Source organism: Eretmochelys imbricata, chromosome 12, assembly GCF_965152235.1.
Source record: "Eretmochelys imbricata isolate rEreImb1 chromosome 12, rEreImb1.hap1, whole genome shotgun sequence".
NCBI lineage: Eukaryota > Metazoa > Chordata > Testudines > Cheloniidae > Eretmochelys > Eretmochelys imbricata.
In genome coordinates, this window is record NC_135583.1 from 7,918,727 (window position 1) to 7,939,799 (window position 21,073).

At 39.9% G+C, this 21,073-nt stretch overlaps 1 protein-coding gene across 3 annotated transcripts in view; it reads right to left on the reverse strand.

Moving 5' to 3' along the window:
* Positions 1-4,715: 4,715 nt before the first annotated feature.
* RSPRY1 (ring finger and SPRY domain containing 1) overlaps positions 4,716-21,073 on the reverse strand; it is a 55,602-nt gene continuing 39,244 nt past the window's right edge. For 2 of the 3 annotated variants that reach the window (XM_077831144.1, XM_077831143.1), the window contains 7 exons: positions 20,394-20,509; positions 19,227-19,370; positions 12,029-12,140; positions 10,755-10,857; positions 9,692-9,844; positions 6,816-6,920; positions 4,716-5,795 (listed from right to left, as the gene is read on the reverse strand). In XM_077831144.1, the coding sequence (XP_077687270.1) occupies positions 5,699-5,795; positions 6,816-6,920; positions 9,692-9,844; positions 10,755-10,857; positions 12,029-12,140; positions 19,227-19,370; positions 20,394-20,509 (830 nt within the window). In that variant the 3' untranslated portion in view covers positions 4,716-5,698. Of the gene's footprint in view, positions 5,796-6,630; positions 6,921-9,691; positions 9,845-10,754; positions 10,858-12,028; positions 12,141-19,226; positions 19,371-20,393; positions 20,510-21,073 lie in introns of all 3 variants that reach the window. The other variant, XR_013347680.1, reaches the window with a different exon arrangement.

A 21,073-nucleotide genomic window follows, 5' to 3' on the forward strand; every position in this document is an offset into this window, starting at 1 on the left:
CCACATACCACACAACAGAACCACTAACCCAGGAACCTATCCTTGCAACAAAGCCCGATGCCAACTGTGCCCACATATCTATTCAGGGGACACCATCACAGGGCCTAATAACATCAGCCACACTATCAGAGGCTCGTTCACCTGCACATCCACCAATGTGATATATGCCATCATGTGCCAGCAATGCCCCTCTGCCATGTACATTGGTCAAACTGGACAGTCTCTACGTAAAAGAATAAATGGACACAAATCAGATGTCAAGAATTATAACATTCATAAACCAGTCGGAGAACACTTCAATCTCTCTGGTCACGCAATTACAGACATGAAAGTTGCGATATTACAACAAAAAAACTTCAAATCCATACTCCAGCGAGAAACTGTTGAATTGGAATTCATTTGCAAATTGGATACCATTAACTTAGGCTTGAATAGGGACTGGGAGTGGTTAAGTCATTATGCAAGGTAACCTATTTCCCCTTGTTTTTTCCTACCCCCCGCCCCAGATGTTCTTGTTAAACCCTGGATTTGTGCTGGAAATGGCCCACCTTGATTATCATACACATTGTAAGGAGAGTGATCACTTTAGATAAGTGATTACCAGCAGGAGAGTGGGGTGGGGGGAGGTATTTTTTCATGCTTTGTGTGTATAAAAAGATCTTCTACACTTTCCACAGTATGCATCCGATGAAGTGAGCTGTAGCTCACAAAAGCTTATGCTCAAATAAATTGGTTGGTCTCTAAGGTGCCACAAGTACTCCTTAACTATGAAGTAACAATGTCAAATCTAATTTTCAATAGACATGGTCTAATTAACCAATTAAGATTAACCAAAACTGCTCAATTTGTCTGTAGTTGTTTCATGGTATAAACTTGGTGGTCTTCTGAAATTAAATCCCCTTCCATTTATTTTGGCTATTGGACTCCAAGCCTGGCCATGCTGTCTCCGGCCTCACTTACTGACATTTACCTAGAAATGAACAAAACCACCTAAGGTTGTGATGGTGCAGAACAGGGCAGCCTACCTGCTATATAACCAGATGATGCAAATGCAGCATGCTGGTGCTGGACAAACTTCCTAGAGAATTCTGGATTGAATTCAAAATCTTGGTCCTGCTCTTCAAAGCCTTCTACAGACTGGGGCTAAGATCCTCTTGGAGCTGCCTTTTCCTCATCCCTCCAGAAGAAAACCAGCAGGGATTCAGCCAAAAGCTGCTCCATACCACTTGGAAGGCAAAACCAGATATACACAAGGTCAGCTGTTCAAAAACACTATTAACTGAACAATCTTTGCTGCTGGATCAAATTTCATAGAAACCTTACAGCATTGTGCAACACTTGAGTGAACGGCCCTGTAAACATCTTTTCATAATTGTTAAAAAACAAGACAATAGCACATCCTAGATTATCCAAATAACTCAAAGGCCATTCTATTTTTTGTATATTCAAAGCTTAACTTTCCCCACCATGGAACTTCCATTTTACTTGATGCAACACCGCACTGATAGACCTATCCAGAAATTGGTTCTGATTCTCTCCACTTTCTGCCTGTAAGAGAACGATCTTTCACCCCAATCATCTCACTGCCTTAATACTCAAATATTTCATCTACAGACAAGAGAAAGGGCTCTGTCGATCACTGAAGACCCATGAATATCATAGTGATGGGTAGAGGATAGGTTCAGAAAAACTGTCCCAGCCAGACTGAACCAGCTCATTAGTGGGATAAGTCTGGTTAAGATGAGCAGGGAAATAATTAACTTAGCAAAAGGAGATTATTATTTGGATTTAGAGAAGCACTCATGATTCCCCACCTTTATGGGTGGCAAAAATGTTTTTGTCCTTCTTGCTTCTTTGTAACATATATACAGGTGTGAAAGCTTTTCTTTGGTTTTCTGCTCATTTTTCACCTTAGAAATATCACAGCTGCCAGGCTGACCTTCCCAGTTTTGGTTAAAGGTTTCCTTGGAGGACTAGAGAAATGGGAAGGAGGGGTGGGAGGCTCTCTCAGCACTTGATGGGGAGGGGAGCATTAAACCTTTGAGCTCTTATCTCAGCTGTTTAACTCCTTAACAAACAAACAAACCTCCAAAACTTTGAAACAATTTCACTACAAAATCGCTTTCCCCACAGGTTTCACTTCCTTGGTACCTGTGAAGCCACAACCTTTCCTAGCTTGTCCTTAAGGGTATGTCTACACTTCAACATAAGCCCAGGGTTAGTGAGACTCAAGTCAGCTAGCTGACCCATGCTAGGGAACCCTGGACTTCAGCATCTACACTCTATTGTAACTTTAGGTAAAGAATTTTCTGACCCATGTTCAAACCCCGGGCTCTGGTGTCCACACTATAGTCCACAGACCTGAGTCAAAGTAACCATAACCCGGAGTCCCTCTCAGTGCTGCCCCCTGCCCACCAATGTGGCTTCTCTAGCTTATGGTGCAGTGGGAAAACTTTACTGCCCACCCTGCAAAATACCAGGAAACAGCTCACTTTGCAAAAGGCTTGATCAGTTTGCTTGCCATTGCAAACACAGGAGGCTCTGTTGTAAGCGTGCTTGCAGATCAGTGATTGGAACAGAAGAGGTTAACGCGGACCTGAGCTGTTGTCATTTGGCAAGCGTTTCAATAGAGTGGATTGCAGATTGTTGGGAGATAGAGGACTAAGGAAGTTGTCCCATGGAACTGTGGAATACTTCCAGATGCAGTCGTGCTTGACTGGGGTCACAGGAGTCAGCTGCACTAGAAAGCAATAGGGCTTGGACTCTGGGTCCCAGCTTGACTCGAGCTCGGACCCTACAGAGTCCTGGGACCCTGGGTTTGAGCCCTGGGCTAGCACAATTGCAGCGTAGATGCAAGGGGGGGGGGGGGAGAGAGTTAGGCTCAAACGTGGGCTTACGTTGCAGTGTAGATACCCTACAGGTCTTCAAAGACTAAACAGTAGACAGAGCTGAATGTGTAGTGTAGGAGTCAAGCTGAACTGTGCCACCCAAAACTTTAAAAAAAAAACAACCTATATATTCAGCCTCTCTTTACATACACATCATGAAGTTTAATATGGAACACAATTGCACAGGCTACCTTAAGGTAAACAGTGGTTCCTACTCTTAAGCTCGTGTGCTGTACAGAAAGAGGAGGAAGCCAATAAAATACTGCTAAAAATACTGATAAAAAGATAAAATGTCACGGGTAAAAGTTTCCAAACACATCTATTTTCAAAAGCAACTTAGGCACTTGGGAGCCTAAGTCTCCTTGAAAGTCAATGGGAGTTAGGAGCCTAAGTCACTTAGGTGTTTTTGAAAATTCTACCCCTAATCTACCCTGAAACAGGGAAAAAACCATGGAAACTATCAGCACCTTTCCATAAAGGCAGATCTATATGGTTCTGGCTCACACACGTTCCTTGTAGCATCCACAGTGTCTTGGACTTATAGAACCTCTGTTTTTGCTGTAAAAACTATTTTTGCAATCAGAAGCATTAGAAGCTTAGTTTCAAAATTAAGTCTAGGCTTAATTAAATTCTAGGCTCTTTGGGGGCAACGATTGGGTCTACTTCTATGTTTGTAGAGCACTCAGCAAAAGGAGACTCAGCTCTGGCTGGGACCTCAGTATTATCATAATAAAAACAAATTTTGGAAGATACAAGAAAATCCATGGGGAAGAATGTAAATCCTCAGAATACATGTGACTGTTCCAACCTATAAATCAGGATACAGGGCTCTGAAGGAACTAGCTTTGAGGTGGAAGAGAAGTCACATCACTAACTTTAATAAGATGACTAAGTTACTAGACTGAATACAGATTAGTGTAAGTAGTAACTATTTGGAAAATTCAGGAGGAAGAAGGGTTTACAAACACATTTCTTAATTTGTGCAAGTGATTGAGAGACTCGTTGAATATCTGCATTTTGGGGGTGAAAGTCACCCTTGGGCACAGGACGAGCACAAAGAGCTACGCAGCACTTAAGTCCAAGCCCTCAAGTGGTGAATAGGCCATTTGCTGGACATCTGCACAGGGGTGACTACTTTCACCACCTTTTGAATTACTCACGCCAACAAGTGAAAGAATAAGTTCAAGGGTCTGAATCTGTGAGGGGCTCATGGCTCTCTGTTCCCATTGACAAACAGGAGTTGAAGGTGCTCAGCCCATACAGTCAGGCCCCAACTATACTTAGTATTTATAAAAATTTACTGTACTAGTAAATTATATCTAATTTTTATTTAAATAAAATAAATCTTGCAGCACAAGAGCTCACTACAGCAATCTCTGCTATTAAATCTTTGCAAGAAGAGGGGATTTTTTTGGTTTAAGTTATTATGTGTGGATTAGCAAGGCTATTGTACCTTCAAAGAAAAGTGGAAAAACTTGGAGATTCTGGGTCAGGTTCTCAAACTGGCACGAGCTGGTAAAGAACCATTGACTTCCATGGCATTACACCAGTTTGCACCAACTGAGGATCTGGCTCTGTTTTACTAAATTTATACTTGATCTCGAAACAACCCATCCATCCACAGTTGCCTGCTGAAGTGCATCCTTATCAACTAAGTTTCACAAATTTATGATAACAGGGAGTAAAAAGGAATCACCACTTGACGATCGCAAACAAAAAGAAAATGTGACCCAAATCCTGCACCTGGTGCAGGGGACCGTGTGTGAGGCTCTAAGTGTAGGTGATGTGCATTTTTGGTTAAAGAGTTAAACAGAGCAGGACTGAATGTGCTATTCAAATAACATGTATTCGTTTAAAACAATATTAATACATTTGCTCAGAATTCTTTCTAGACCTTTTGAGAACACAGCTCAGTATTTTCAAAATGTACATAACTTTCAAAAAACAATACTGATTAAAAAAAGATGATGGTACCTAAAAAAAAAATACCCAAAATTTCAAACCATCTCCTGTCCAGCATTACAGTTACTGTAAGAATTCCTCCTGAAAATTATTCTTTTCACTAAACACGGGTACTGAAATTGAAGTAATTAGAAACACTATGAATGTGAAAATACCACCAACTTTCCGCAGTTTAAAAAAAGAAATCAGAACGTTCTTTGGAATCACTGAGTTATCAAAAATTTGGATTTTTCTACAGTCTCTGCACCTTCTTTTCAAACCAGTCTGTTTGTGTACAGATTTCAAGTCTTTGAGCAGTTTAATATCCACTGTTGGAAAACAGTCTCTGACCAGCAGGAGGCTACATTAAAGAAATATTGGCATACTTTATTCATGACGACTTCTGCCAAAAATAAGGACTTTAGAGCATGAGACAGAATGTCCCTGTTTTAGGAGATTTTATGTACTTCATGTGTATATTTCCAGTGCAAATTCTTTTTCAGCACTTGTGACAGAGAAAGAGAGAGAGAGAGAGAGAGAGAGAGAAAGAGAGAGAGAGACAAAGAGAGAGAGAGACAAAGAGAGAGAGAGACAAAGAGAGAGAGAGACACTCTCCTGTGGTCTTGCTTGGAGATAACCAACAGCCATAAAATGTCGAACTATTAGCTATTGTTGAAGCCAGTTCCCCAGCACTGGCAAGTTGGGTTAGTTTATTAAAGATTTCATTTCTAAGATAAACAGACTATGGCGTAGCATGAAATCTGGTCACGGCTATGGTTTTGATGTGCGTATAGTTTGATAAGAGATGCTTGTCCCTTGCAGTATTGGCTGGAATTGATTAGAAATAAGTCCATGATAGTCTCCACGTGTCATGAAATGTGGGAGATCTGTCTGACTCTAGTCTGTATTTCCTGTCGACACAATGGGCAGGTCTCCAGTTGCAAGGCACACTCCATGCACAGGTCACTAAAGAAGAGAAGATTCAGTTACAAATCTGAATTTATGCTGATTTATTAAAAAAACAAAAAAAAACAAAACAAAAAAGGAATAGAATCCAGATGCTAATAAATTCACTCCATACAAAAATTTCATTCAACGACTGTGGAAAAAGGGTCAGCAAGATTGATTTTCCTCAATGTGAAGGTTCGGTTCTGTGTCCTCAGCTCTCACTAGAGTCAATGGAAGCTCATGAGTCTCAAGCCCTTCCTTGCAGGAGACAATCAGAATCTTGCAGGATTTAGGTCCTTAATGCTGCTGAGCAATTTCTAGTGCAGTCACCCTTTCATTAACCCACAGACCAGCTATGGTTTGGACAATGGCAGTGCAAGTCTCCCCACACTGATTTGCCTGACTCTTGACCTAGAATGCCAATCACTAGAGGCGATGGGGGGGTATATTCTGTACACCCACTCAATCCTTTGTCTTTCTGCTAACTGCCAACAAGAATGTCAATTCCAACAGGCATATTATAGTGGTGCCCACAGGTCACTAAGAGCTGGACACTTAGCTGCAAACTCATTTCATAAAGGCAATTCAAAAACCATCATGGCAATGACATTATCAGTACTTAACTGTATTTGAACTGGTAACTTGGTAAAAGGATCCAGATTGCATTAAAAATCCAGTCCCATTCTTGATTTTCTCTAAACAGTATTGCATTTTATGTAGAGCTTTTATACTATACTTATCTCAAGACACTTTCCAGATCAAGGAGTTAAATTTGGTAGAGCAGGCACTGTGAAGAGACACACAAGCAGGTCTATGCTTAGCAACTGCACACACCCACCACCTTGGATATTACCTGTTTTGTTGAGGGAGATGATCAGATGACTAGTGTTTGTTTATCCTGTACTCCTTTTCAAATCTTTAAAGGGACAGATCTTTTCATGCAGGTTGGGTAGTCACTAGAGATGAGCAGAAGTCCTACTTTGACTGCATTTTCACACAACGCGGTGCAAACAGACAAGGTCTGTGTGTTTAATTTACCTGTGTCCACAGGGTCTGAGTTCTGTGTCTGCTACCTCATCACAGCACAGCGTGCAGCAGTTCTCTCGGATACTCACTTGCTTCAACAATGCCAGACGTCGATGTCTGAAATAGATGTACGAGAAAAACATTTATCACTAAACTACAATCCTGAGTGATGGATCCAGGCCAATGCACAAATTCTTTTGTTTTTAATTGACAATTAAAAACAGTAAAAATATTCCTAAACAAACGTACAATTATTTGGGACAGTCTAACAACCCTATTCTGGCTATGCCATGGGGACGGCTGGAAGAGGTGGCTAGACTAGATGACTCAATACATCTTTTTCCCCCCCATCTCCAGTTCCTAGGACTTCCAAAGTGGAACACTTAAACAAACAAACAAACAAACCTCTTATGATTTAGTTTGATATATACACTTGTATAATAGGACTGTTTTTAAAAAAAATTCTCAATATGCAAAGTCTCAGAAACCATACAATACTGTAAAACTGTTTACAAGAACAGATACAAGAGGGACAACAATCCAACTTATCAACCAACACAGGAACAGGAGCAAAGGCTAGGATGGAGAGGGGAATGTATGGTGTGTTAGTATAAAGGAAACGTCCAAGGAACCGTGTTAACCAAAACTTTACTCCATATGTTTGGATTCTAACAATGGAATTAGAGCTGTCTTCTCAAGTGACCCCAATACCAAGGTATTTCAGTTGAGAAAAATCGATGAAAAAAGTGACAGTGCAATTCTTCTAAAGAGCAACTAATGCTAAGTAGTTGGAGGGTCCCTCTACATATGATTAAAAATAAGAGGTGATTTAGTATGTAATTTTCTTGATAAGTTTTGAATGAACACAGGGGGGAGGTTGAAATAAGTAAACAGTCAAAAAGTGTAGGGTAAACAGTGCAGCAACGTCTCCATATTAACGTTGGTGACTGTTAGTGTTTAGAAAGGTGCCTGAGAAAAAGCATCAGAACTTTCACTGATGAAAGCAAAGAATTCCTTTCAATATCCAAGAAATGATAAAATGTCAGCCCTGCTTCTGCAATGGGGCTACTAGCACTCTGCACTCCCGTGCATTCAGTGGAGCTCTGTGTGGATCTGGGATAGACGGTACCAATGGAGGTTCAGTCCCTTGATGATTTTATTCACCCACTCTCAGCATTTGTGGGACTTTTGATACCCCCCAGAAGGGGAGTGAACTGAACTGAGAGCGCAGCTCAGCTAGCGAGCGGGGATCAGTTGGGACTCGCCGGGAGGCGAAGGGTCTTCAGGGCACTGTGATAGGCCCTGTTGAATTGTGTACCCCAGAAGGGGTTTGGTTGTACACATGCAGACTGTGGGATTCGGCTGGAGGGCTGCGTCTCCCAAGATCCACCTGGTGAGGGTGGTAGCAGGCGCAAAGCTGGAAAAAGTGCAGGTACCGGCACACCAGCTAGGGAGTGGTCATGAGAGGCGAGTGGCCCCATCACACTAACTATCTTTAGGCACCGAAGTTTAAAAATTTGGGTTTTGCCCCAGATTACATGGAGAGTTAGTGGCAAAGCAGGGCCACTGGTTCCCAGCGCTGTGCTCTCGTGCACTGCATCACACTTTTACTGATTACCTAAAGTTGGAATTGAATTTTTTTTTCCTTTTTGCAGAAATGCAAAATTTATGCTGATTTTATCCAAGTAGAAGTTCTGAGCATAAACTAAGCCAAAAGAGGTCTTAAGCTGTTCAGAAATCGGGGAATTGCCAGTCCACTCCAACATCTCTCCTTGGCAGCATCCTTCATAGTAAGGAAGTATTTTTACTGAGATTAAGAGAAGAGCAATCACTTCAGGCTTTACAATTGCTTGCAAAGTGCTTCTACACGGCCAATGTTTAAAAGTGACCTCATTTGTGCCACGACACCAATTTTAATTAAGATCATTTTTCTTCAATTAACTTCACAGTTTATACATAGCAGGAAGTGATTTTTACTATGTGTATTTTAAACACTGTGCGAGGTAAAACTGCACAGCCAGTGTAAATTAATGAGTACAGAAGGAAGATAGGACAAAAATCTAGCAGAGCATTTAAGCACATGCTTAAGTGCTTAAGATATGCTGGCACTAGAAAAGGTTCAGAAAAGGGCAACTAAAATGATCAGGGGTTTGGAACGGGTCTCATATGAGGAGAGATTAAAGAGGCTGGGACCTTTCAGTTTGGAAGAGAGGAGACTAAGGGGGGATATGATCGAGGTCTATAAAATCATGAGTGGGGTGGAGAAAGTGAATAAGGAAAAGTTATTTACTTGTTCCCATAATACAAGAACTAGGGGCCACCAAATGAAATTAATAGGCAGCAGGTTTAAAACAAATAAAAGGAAGTTCTTCTTCACTCAGCACACAGTCAACCTGTGGAACTCCTTGCCTGAGGGGGTTGTGAAGGCTAGGACTATAACAGGGTTTAAAAGAGAACTGGGTAAATTCATGGAGGTTAAGTCCATTAATGGCTATTAGCCAGGATGGGTAAGGAATGGTGTCCCTAGCCTCTGTTGGTCAGAGGGTGGAGATGGATGGCAGGAAAGAGATCACTAGATCATTACCTGTTAGGTTCACTCCCTCTGGGGCACCTGGCATTGGCCAGTGTCGGTAGACAGGATACTGGGCTGAATGGACCTTTGGTCTGACCCAGTATGGCCATTCTTATGTTTTTATGCTTTGTTGAAGTGGAGCCTGAAGTCTAACATGTCCCTTTCACGTAAGGACTAAGCACATGCTGAATTGATCACAAAGTTATTTATGTTCAGAGACTACGTTAGACCATTTACACCAGAAATTTGACATCCTGTTCAAACCTACATATTTGTATATTGTATGAATGTGGCATTACCAGCAGAAAGAGATTACCTTGGTAAAATTATTTTCTCCTCTGTTGTCAGGAAGGCATAGTCATTAAAGGTGCTAAATTTGATTGAAGGTGAATACTTGAAAGGTTTTGCTCCAAAATTGAACTCACATTGTTGATAGGACATGAAACTAGCTGCAGCAAAAAAGCCAGATCTGCAATTTGAAGGACAGCATGAACATCAGAAAGCAATAGTACAGACAGAGCATGCTGGACATACCTATTGGACCAAATGCTATCTCACGCTGGAACAAGACTTCCAGTACTGTAATCCAGCCACTGTTATTTGGGAGAGAAACTCCAGGGAACCTGATTTTAGCAGCATGTATTTTTCTTACTTGATTCATTATTTCTCAATTTAATTAAGATATGTGAACCAAGTCCATTGCCACTGTCTGCCAGAGCCTCTACTGGCTACAAACAGGATAAGTTGCATCTATGTGGAGGCACACGCATGCACCTGAGTGCGTGACAACACTATTCTCCATCCACCTCAGCAGGAATAACTGTTTTGTCCAAAATGGGGCTGTGTGTTGCTGTTTGGGGAACAGGTTCAAGTGCAAAGGATTCACATCACCGCCGCCGCCACCCCCCCAAATCTCTTATTTGCCAAGGCACAAAACTTGGAGAACACTGAGCAAATTAGGAGTGTGCAAAAAGTTGACATAGCTGAAGCAACAAGAACAAGGTTTTGTTATTTTATCTCCCAGAGAACCAAAATCCACATTATATAGAAAGTGTTCCGTAAATTGCTAACATTGCACGACAGAAAGCTGCATTAAACTTAGGCTAAAGAATGTGTTTCCTCTGGCCCTTAAATCCATTTGTAAATTCACACTCATGTCACTGATTTTTAGCTGGTATCAGAGTAGCTGGTTTCAGATTTTTAGCTGTTATCAGTACCTTTCAACAGGGAGCTCTGCTTAAGAGCAATAGCATCTATGACCGGTAAATATTAGTTTACTGTCAAACTAAACCCAGAATTTGAATTTTTTCTTTTAACCAATGAACCATTATCCATATTGCATTTTAATACTTGTCTGTCAAAATGAAAATATTACTTACACTGCAGATGAAAACACTTGCTTCTCAGCAGGAAGCTGGTTTCCATTTAAATAGAAGATCATTTGCTTTTCTTGCAAATCTAGTAAAAATCCTATTGTGTCTCCTTATGTACAAAAACAAAAATATTTTAGGATTAAGGTTCAGGTATTTATGGCATTCAACAAATATGATTGGGAGTTGGAGGTGCTGATTGTTGAGGAAAGGTTAAAGAAGCTGACTGAATAGCTGGGCTAAGGAGTGATTAATAGGGAACAACCTACCATTATTTGAATAAGCACTAAAGAGGGAGAAGAGTTATTTACCATAGTAAAAAGGGTATAATTAGGAGGAAATTGGATGAAATTAAGGAAAGGAAGATTTAGGTTGATTTGCACACAGACAGCTACATTTAAGGAACATTAACATTGCTAAGCTAAATATTCAAAAGTTAGCAAATGCAGGCTTTAGGGTTGCCTCTTTCCATTCCCTCCCCAGACTGGAGCATGCCCAATGCAGACAATCTTCAGGGAATTTAGCTGCTAAAAATCTAAAGAAGTCTCCACAGCGCATGTTCAAACTCAGGTATTTCAAAGATTTTATAACTTGGGCAAATTTGGGCTGATTTTCATGAGGATTACAGGCACATCCCTGAAAAAAAAGAAAAGAAAAAGGCCACCCTCCTCCCAAATTTCAAGTTCCTACTCCAAAGAAAAGGGGTCACTATAGCTTCTCAAAGCAAAGATTGCCAGAATTTCCTTTTTTTTTTTTAAAACACACAGGGGCAAAACAATGTATTTCCCAAATCTTGTTCTAAGAAACAGCCAAACCATTTTTGCTGAAGACAGACAGATGAGCCTGAGGCAAAACACCTTGCATGGAAAATTTCTCCCCAAATGATTTAAGTTTGACCAAGTTATAAGCAACTGAAAACAGGATCTTCTAAAAGGAAGTATCAGACAACATTAAGCTAAGGTGGTGCTATCAGCACCACCTGTAATAACTGGTGGTGGTGGTGGTAGAGGTTCCCCAAAGTGAGATCTGTTAGGCTGTGGAAGGTCTCCATGAGAAGTGGTGGACAGTTTCACAGGACACATTTAAGAAACCAGACAGAACACCAGTAAGCGTACAGTAATTAACAATCCTGAAATGGCAAGAAGTTGGCTAGATGACCTCATCTTCAGATTCTCTGAAACTGCTAATAAACTCCAACTACAGGCTATTCCTCCCGTGAGTATTCTAGAAAAGCTCTTTGGTGATAGCAGGCTAGGATAACTGCCACAAGATGAAGAAAATACCTTCTTTCCAGCAGGGATGGGAATGTGGTTTACTTCTGGCATTATACCAAATCAGCTGCCGGCAGCCATCATATGCACAGGAGTACTCGTCGTCCCCAATACCGTAACCTTCCTTTAGCGAAACAAAGCACAGCATTTTAATCTGCAGTCACTCCTGTTTTGTGGGAAAGGGCTGGAGGTCTATTTTTACATAACCAAACCATTCATTCTAAGAAGTTTAATTTTATTCTATTCTATTTTCTCTCTCTCACTTACACCCACACACCCCTCATTCAGTATCACTTCCTTACTCTTTCCACCTAAAAATGCATCAGAACTACACAGCTCGTTAGGAAGGCATATTTACTTTTTCCCCTCTTTTGGGAGGGGTACTTTCAAGGTCAAATGGATTTTACTCCTTTAAAAAAAAAAATAAATAAAAAATTAGGAGTGAATGTAACGCTCCTGAAAGAGGACAGTCTAATAGCATTACCTGAACCAGGCTTAGCAAGAGCAGAGGTACCAAGTGAGCTTCCTCTCAGGCAGCTCTGACCACACACCTCATTTCTGATCTATGTTCAGCAGACAGAATGACTCAGTATTACGAATCAGGGCATTTGCTGGGTAACAGAGCACGACCGAGGTGGTGTTTGCAACGTTCCACACAATTTTTGTACTATTGTTTACCCAGGTGTTACAACGTTTTCCACGGGTCAGAGAGGGAATTAGTCTTGTGCACTATCCACCAGACCAAGTCAGGAGTTATGGGGTTTATTTGGGACTCTGCCAGCAACTGGTTGGGAGACACTGGGCAAGTCACTGAACCTCTGGGCCTCACGACTTCCATACTTATAAAATAGGGATAAAGCTTGCCTACCTCCCAGGGATGTTGTAAGGATTAGTGTCTGCAAAGTGCTTCGAGCTCCCTGAATGAAAGGGGCTATACATTTTATATGTTGATTAATATCGGATATATTATCTTTACAACAAAGCTAGGTGTCTAAACAGCAACATTTTACTTGTTTTCTCCACAATGCCACCTCTAGTCTAACCGAAGCTACACTCAAACTCAAGAGCTGACAAAACTTGAGACAACGACAAGTTATATTAGTTATTTTCAAATAAGGAAGTGGCTGCCAGCAAGAAGACTGTGGGAAAAACAGCACCCTCTGTTGTGTTCCCCCAAAACAAATCCAAAGGCTGTACTATAAAAAGCTTTCGAGACTCCTCACTAAACCCATTTGGGGGCAAGCAGTAACTGAAAACAATATCCCTCATCAGAAAGCCACCTCTCTTCGTTGACGAGGAGGAACCAATTAGCAGTATGGAAGAAGAAGAGACTAGTTTCTGCTTGCTCTGTGGGATTTGATAAGGGCAGAGATGCCCGTACTCCTCCAACGTGAGTCTCACAGGTCCCAAATAATAGCTAAATTCAGTCAATTTTCAAGTGTTAACGAGATAAATGGCCCCAAATACATTACAAATGAACTTGTTTAACTTGACAAACATTAGTCCAATTGAGATGTCAGAAGTACAGGCCGCAATCAAAAAGATTAAAAATAACAAAGCAGTGAGAGATGATCAAATTACAGCAAAAATGCTTAAAATACTTGCTACCACCATCCTAATGAAACAGAGAGCTGTTTAATAAAGTTTGGGAAAAAGAGACACCCTCCTCACCAAGAGGAGCATGGAATAATTGTCAGAAAATTCCAAAAGGGTTAATCTTACTAACAACTGGAGAGGAGTTACATTCCTCTCTGTTGTAGGGAAAGCCTTGTGCAGTGTGATACTAAATTGGACGAAAGAGGCAGTGGATGCAAAGCTTAGAGAAGAATAGGCTGGATTCAAGCCCAAGAGATCCTGTGCAGGTCAGATATTCACACCAAGGACCATAGAAGAATGTCTAGAAGGGGAAGCTCCCTTCTTCATCAATTTAATGGATTTTCAAGAAGCATTTGATAGCCTGCACAAACATACATTGTGGAACATTCTTCAGTTCTACAGAATCCCAGCTAAAGTCATCAAGGCCACGTAGAGATGTGAAGTGCTCTATAAAGGTGAACAATCAGACAGTGGTTCACTGACATGAGTGAAACAGGACTGCATTGTATATCTACTGTTTGCCGTAGACTGGATAACAAAGAAGTGTATTAGCAACACAAACAATGGTACAGCATGGCTAGATGGCTAATGTCTAGACGACCTTGACGATATTGTGGTAGTGAGCAGCATCCCCAAAAGTTACAAAGACAGACAGACATTTTGGCAAAAATAGCGGGCCAAGCATAGCTCAAAATTAATTATGTTAAAACAAATATCCCTGAAAGCCAGATGTCAAGTGGTAACATAACAGAAGTCAAAAACAGGGTGGATAAAAATCCATGATAAAAAAAATTCAAATTTTTTTTATTTAAATCAGATTTTTTTGCTAAAATGCTTTTTGAGGAAAAAACCTATCTAAAGATAGTTTTAATTAAGATAACTTTTTGAGCTATAATGTATCTCATCATGGAATAGGGATTATAAATTCTAATTCTATAGTATGAGACAATATATTCATGTAACATTTAAGAAAAGTTTTGTAAATTAGTTCCAATAGTTCATGGATTAGGGACTGAATATTATGGGTGTCCAGGGGCTTCTGTATAGATTATTTAGGTTAATCTTTCTATCTACCCAATGGGACTCAGTAGTCAGTCTAGAAGATACCATCAGAGATGCTTAGTTTTGCAGTTCTCAGACTATGGATTTGTGTCTCCTGAGATAACATGCATGTTAACAGCAAAAATGTGTCTGCCTGCCTAACCAACCAACCTACCTACAGGTGAAAAAATAACAAACCTCAACCCTATTGTCCCTCTGCAAATGTGTACGCAGAGCAAATCCCTTACCTCTCTCTAAAAGTGCAAAGTTTCGAAAAGTTCAATGAATAAAAAAGATTGTTGGGGGTGGAATGGATCTGGACAAGGAGAGGAAGTCTGGAGATAAATGTGAGAAGAGAGGGACAGGCAATTGAAACAAAAGTGAAACTGTTTGAGCAGCATATTCCAGAAGTCTTGAGGTCTTTCTGAGCGTAGCCTTTATTGATTTGAGATCTACCATACCATTCTCTCACTAGAAAGAAAAACCTATAATGGCAGCAGGCCGTAAGAGAGACCCAGTTTGGGAATGAGAACCATTCAAGAAATATATGTTTGCTGATGATTATTTAAAGAAAGTCACACCAGTGAACTGGTGGGTCACGTAAGCACTTGGATTCAGAGACTGTTGAAGTGATAATCTCACTTTTAACAGCAGTAGCTTCTTCTGCTGGTGTAGAAAGAATATTATCTTCCTTTGGACTCATTCATTCCAAACTGAGAAATTGTTTGGGACCTGAAAAAGCAGGAAAGTTTGTTTTTCTTTTCCAGATTATGAACAAACAGGAAAATGAAGGTGAAGAGGACGGAGTTAGCTGCAGAAACCAATATTTTAAGTTTCTTGTGTTGACCTGGCTGACATGGTTGATTTAATGTTTGGTTGTTTTTTTTTTTTTTTTTTTTTTTAATATTTCATTTAACTATTTTAGTTCAAAACAATTAACAAAAACAAACCTGATTTTAAAAAACTTGAATCTTTAACTAAATTCAAACATTCAGATGCTTGTTTTGTTAAAATATTTATGTTTGCTGTTGAAGAAAACAATCCAGAATACATAACGTTGTCGTTTTAGTTAAATAAAACAATATTGTCTGTCTCGTGATGTTCTCCTCCTAATATAGCATGCCAAGAAAATCCTCCAAATATTAATGATTAACCTGTTGAATTGGAGATATTTATGAAGTCATCGGGAGGTGAACTATCTGCTTCAATTACCTTTGGTAAATGAAATAACCAATCATTCATTTTCTGATATAGCTGTAAAACTAATCTGAAAAGTTTTCAAAATAAATCACTTTAAAAATGTATCGTGTGTACCTTCTAAAAATGAAACCTACATCTGAGTTGTGAAGAATATGTATTACGGTTATAACCACCAACAAGAATGCACTTTTATGTAGGAATCCATGATTAAATTGAGTCTTCCTGACTAGTAATTTAAATCAATTTGATTTTAATCAAATCCACCCTGGTCAAAAATATCAAGAAGAGCAACTCATCTACCTGGGTAATTCTATATTAGTTAATGGATGCCTCAAGAAGGAAGTGACATCAAGGATAGGAAAGGTATCCACAGTATTTAGTGAACTTAACAATGCATGGTTATCAACAAAACTGACAATTTTCAATTCAAACGTAATCTCGGTGCTAACATAGGGCTGCAAGAGCTGGAGATCTGCTAAAATGTTAGAAAACTAGATGCATTCAAAAATAAGTGCCTACAAAAGATTCTGGGCAGAAAGAATACCAGAAACATCCAATCAAGGGAAAAATAAATAGTAAAGCAAGCTTCTAGCCCTTAAATAGAGACATTATCTCAATTCTTCCTACTTAGAAATTCCTCACAGGAAGCACATCAGACAGAAAAAACCACCCCAAACAAACTGTCAAGCTACTTAGGGTGAGTGGGGAAAATCTTTTAAGCCTCTTCTAGTTTAAGGGCTGGTGGGTTGCTGCTTCATTTCACAAACAGTTTCCATTACAGTCAGTGTTGGCAACTTCTGGTATTCAAGACAGGCTTGCAGTTTTTTACATTTCTTTTGCAATACTGTGCAGTAGGCAAGGGGCCATATTTAGAGATAATGTAATCGGATGTGTAAATTATATGTCAGCACGGGGAAGTAACTTACATGAATGAATGTAAGGGAGAGGATAGCGGGAAGAGTAACTAATGGGGGCAGGGAATCTACTTTATCTTATTCCCTCTTACACCGTCCTGTTAGCTGCTTTTCTCGCTATATCCTTCTCTTCCATTTCCTTGGCCCATACCAACTTACATTCATCAACACCAACATCTACATCACAGTATTTGGTCTATGATGTATATCAGGTTTTAGAATGATTTTTTTCTACAAGTTTTCTGAGCAGTTTTAACTCGGGTCATTCTTGTATTAGAACATAAAATAACCCAAAACAGAACTCTATATAATCTGCTTCCTTATCTTAAAGTGTTATGATGACCAAAAAATGACTATGGTAATATGAAGATTTTAACAAATTTCAGGATTCTGACTGGAAAGCAAGCAGATCTGTTGCCTGCTGACTTTACCAAGGAATGAGCTTCTACTACTTGATGCGCCTGTTAGCTCTGCAGAGCCAATGCAATAGAGGAGACCTGGATTTTCTTCTGGCTTGTGCACAGATGGAATTGTTAACTAAGGACCCTACCCTGTTCCCACTCAAGTCAATGGTAAAATGCTAACTGACCTCGGAGGCAGCAGGATAGGCCTATAAATTTCTATTGCAGAACTATTAATAGTGATTATGGGTGAACCAGAAAGTTTGATTTTCAGATGCTGGGTGAGGTTGCAAAGGTAACAATTAGAAAAGCCATCCTTATTTGTAAGCTGAACACACTTGCTATGAAAGCATTAACAGATTCCATTAAAAAAAAAGCAGAATACAAGGAACTTTAACAGTAGTTTTCAGATGGAGAATACAAACTTGGCAATTCTGAAAACAAGGCTGCCATGGTAACCTTTACACTATCCCCATCTTGTCTGAGTACCCCTGAGTTTACAACAGCCTGAAAATTTACAAACCAAGGTGTACACACAACACACACCCAAAACTAACAAAAAACAAAAAAGCCACATCACAAAGGTGTTTGCCTTTACTGTGAAGGCACAGTGGCCTTTGCTGTGAAGATTATGAAAAAAACGGAAGCTCTTTTATTCCCCCATAAAACTTGTCACAGGTAAATAGAACTTTGCAAGGCAGGTGAGTAACTAGATGTGACTACTTGAAATGAAGAATGAAACTACCAGTACTTAATGCAAATGATGTCACCAAGTGACATTTATGCCTGTTTTGTGCTATTCTCAATCTGTGCCTCAGGTAGTTTTCATGTCTGTATTAATTTCTTCATTTATTTTTGGAGGGCATGGAAAGAGAACATTTGGCATGCTATTTCCACATATGTACTTTTCCCATCAGAAATTAGTCTTTCCTGACAAACAGGGAGAGCTTCCAATTCCTTGCCAGACTGGAAAATGAAGTGTTAGCACCTGGCCTGTTCTAAAGTGCTATTTGCTCCTCTCTAGTAAAAGAATAGGCAAACTCTTTATATTGGTATCTTCCACCAGGATTCATCCAGGTAGGGAAATGGAAAAAATAAATATCCTACTCACATTTCTGTTATCATTTGAACTATCCCATGATCACAGACTTTGACCAATTAATGCATGCAATTGCAGAGTATTTTTTAAAAAGCGACATACGTACAAGCAGTAGGAATTTGCGGTGTCAAATACTGACTGAACAGAGCAAGTGTGAGCAAACAGAACACATCAGAGGGAGCTTATGGAAGGAGTCTAGAGAAGGACAGTTAGGTTGGCAAAACAGTTTAATATACATCCAGTTTAATCCTTGCTTTCTAGACTAAAAATACAACAGTATGATTACCACCCCCACATTCAAAGATATTAAACTATCCCAAGCAGATGGTTTCATGTAGATTAGAGGCCCTTTAATCTCTAGTCACCAAGTTTGTGAAATAGAAGAAAAAAAAAGTAAGAAAAACCACCTCATGGCTCTTTGAAGACCTAAGTCAAATGAAGAACAGGAGGACTTGTGGCACCTTAGAGACTAAAATTTATTTGAGCATAAGCTTTCGTGAGCTACAGCTCACTTCATCGGATGTATCAAATGAATGACTAGCATATCAGCTCCTAGTAGGCAGGCGATCACTTCACAAAAACACAGCTGGCAGTAACCGGACACCCTTATTTGCAGTTGGAGCAGAGGCCAAGAGTGGAATGGGTCATAAAAACTGAACTACCTTCCTACTGCTCCAGATCAGGGTTGAGGCATGCACCTGTGGGTAAGAAAAGTCCTCGCTACGGATGACCGTGCTGTACTTCCGGAGATAAACGTCACTCCAGCACCTTTCATGAGTACTAAATTCACTAACTGTAACAGTGCCAAACGTATGAAAAAAACGTAAGAGGAAGAGGCAATCCATATAAAACATGGACAATTATTTCAATAGGCTATAAAAAGCCATTTGTATAGGCACTGTAAGGAAAATAAACCATAATATTTAGAGTATCAACTGTGCGACTTCACATGTACTCACATGATTGAGAAACTTGCTGTCTTTGGTGGCCCATCCAATCTGCATCACTCCTGAAGTAATTACTGTGACTTCATAGTACCAAACCCCAGAATCAACACAGAACGTACATCGAACACTTTCAAAAGAGGAGGCATCACATCGAGCCTTAAAAACAGAAGTGGAAAATAGATTTGGAATTAGCTGGCAGTCATGAAGAATCCTGTCTGATAGATTTGAGAAATGCCATACAAGTAAAATTGTAAAAGCACTTAAATTTCCAAACACAATGCACCCCCTTTCACAACAGCAAGGGCCATATACCGGACAGGATCTTAGTAAAACTGAACCAAGTTGAAAGTAGCTCTGAGAAGAGCAACAGAAGTGATCAGCAAAAAGAACAGGAGTACTTGTGGCACCTTAGAGACTAAACTTTATTTGAGCATAAGCTTTCATGGGCTACAGCTCACTTCATCGAATGCTGAAGCCCATGAAAGCTTATGCTCAAATAAATTTCTTAGTCTCTAAGGTGCCACAAGTCCTCCTGTTCTTTTTGCGGATACAGCTGCTACTCTGAAAGAAGTGATCAGAGGGCTAGTGGAACTGATTTAAAGATTACAGGCTAAAAAAAAATGACCAAGTGGGGAACAATCTAGAACTATCCGATAGGTATAAACATCAAGGAGGGACAGGAATTTAGTGCTCTAGGAATATATCATGAGCAGTCATGGAACAAAATTAAGAAAAGGAACATTTAGGCTGAATTTCCTGATGGTGAGAGGTACTTTCTCTGAGGAAATGGAATCCCTATTGCTTTGGGCTTTTAAGACTAGACAGGACAATAGAAAAAACACTAGAACAAAAGAAAAATCTACTGTAGGGAACAGTTCTGCATCACATGGGAGAAGGACCAGATAGATCTAAATAGGTTTCTTTGTTTTTAAAGATCTGAGATTCACAGAGGAGTGATGTTTTACAGTGGTTATTTCTGGTCATAAAAGCAAGGTTAGAGTCATTACAGTTTACTGCCAAAACAGAATTCCTTCACTAGTTTTGTAGGGAACTCAGAAATACAGACTTGTTGAGTCTTTGAAGGGTAAAAAAAATGGGAACAAAGTGAACTGAAACGGTGATATCTTGTAGCTTTCTTCAAAACAAATTCTACGCTGAAATAATCAAATGACATCCTACCTCCAGTCCACGTGGTGAGATCTTAAGGTATTCGCTGACATCGTTACTATTCAGCATGGCCTTAATATTGGTCAAGTCAACTTTCTCATAGGTAAACTGTCTGCCTTCTTTCAAAACTGCAGAAAAAAATTAAATAAATAAAGTGCTACTGCAGGAACAAGTCCAACCAGAGTATTTCAATAAATACAAATCTACACACACAAAGGATCCAATTCAGTCTTGGTATACTTTAAAGCAACACAGGCATTATGCATACTTGAATGTCAATATTTACTTACTTACTTACAGTGGCACCCAATGTTTGTTAGAACTATATCCAGGAGCAGGGCATATCCTGCCTGAGTATTTGAAAAGCACCTAAGGGCTAATTGTGCCTCTCAAGGAACCATGAGTAAGCATTAAGGGCATCAGAATACATATCAAGATGTGTGTCCTGAAGGACACACAAGACACCACTCTGAAGGTTAACGTGGGTGGAATTTTACTGTGGGAGGAATGGTGCCAGAGCAATAGTGAAAACTCGAAACTTGCTGCTTTCAGCTATTGGGCTGGGTTTATGCAGCTGAACTGAGCCAATTAAGGCGGTCTTCCCCCTCCACTTTCAGTCCTTTCCCCGTCACTTCCGTGACTGCTAGACCCTCCCACACTGGCTGATCAAATGCTCGAGTTTCATGGCAAGA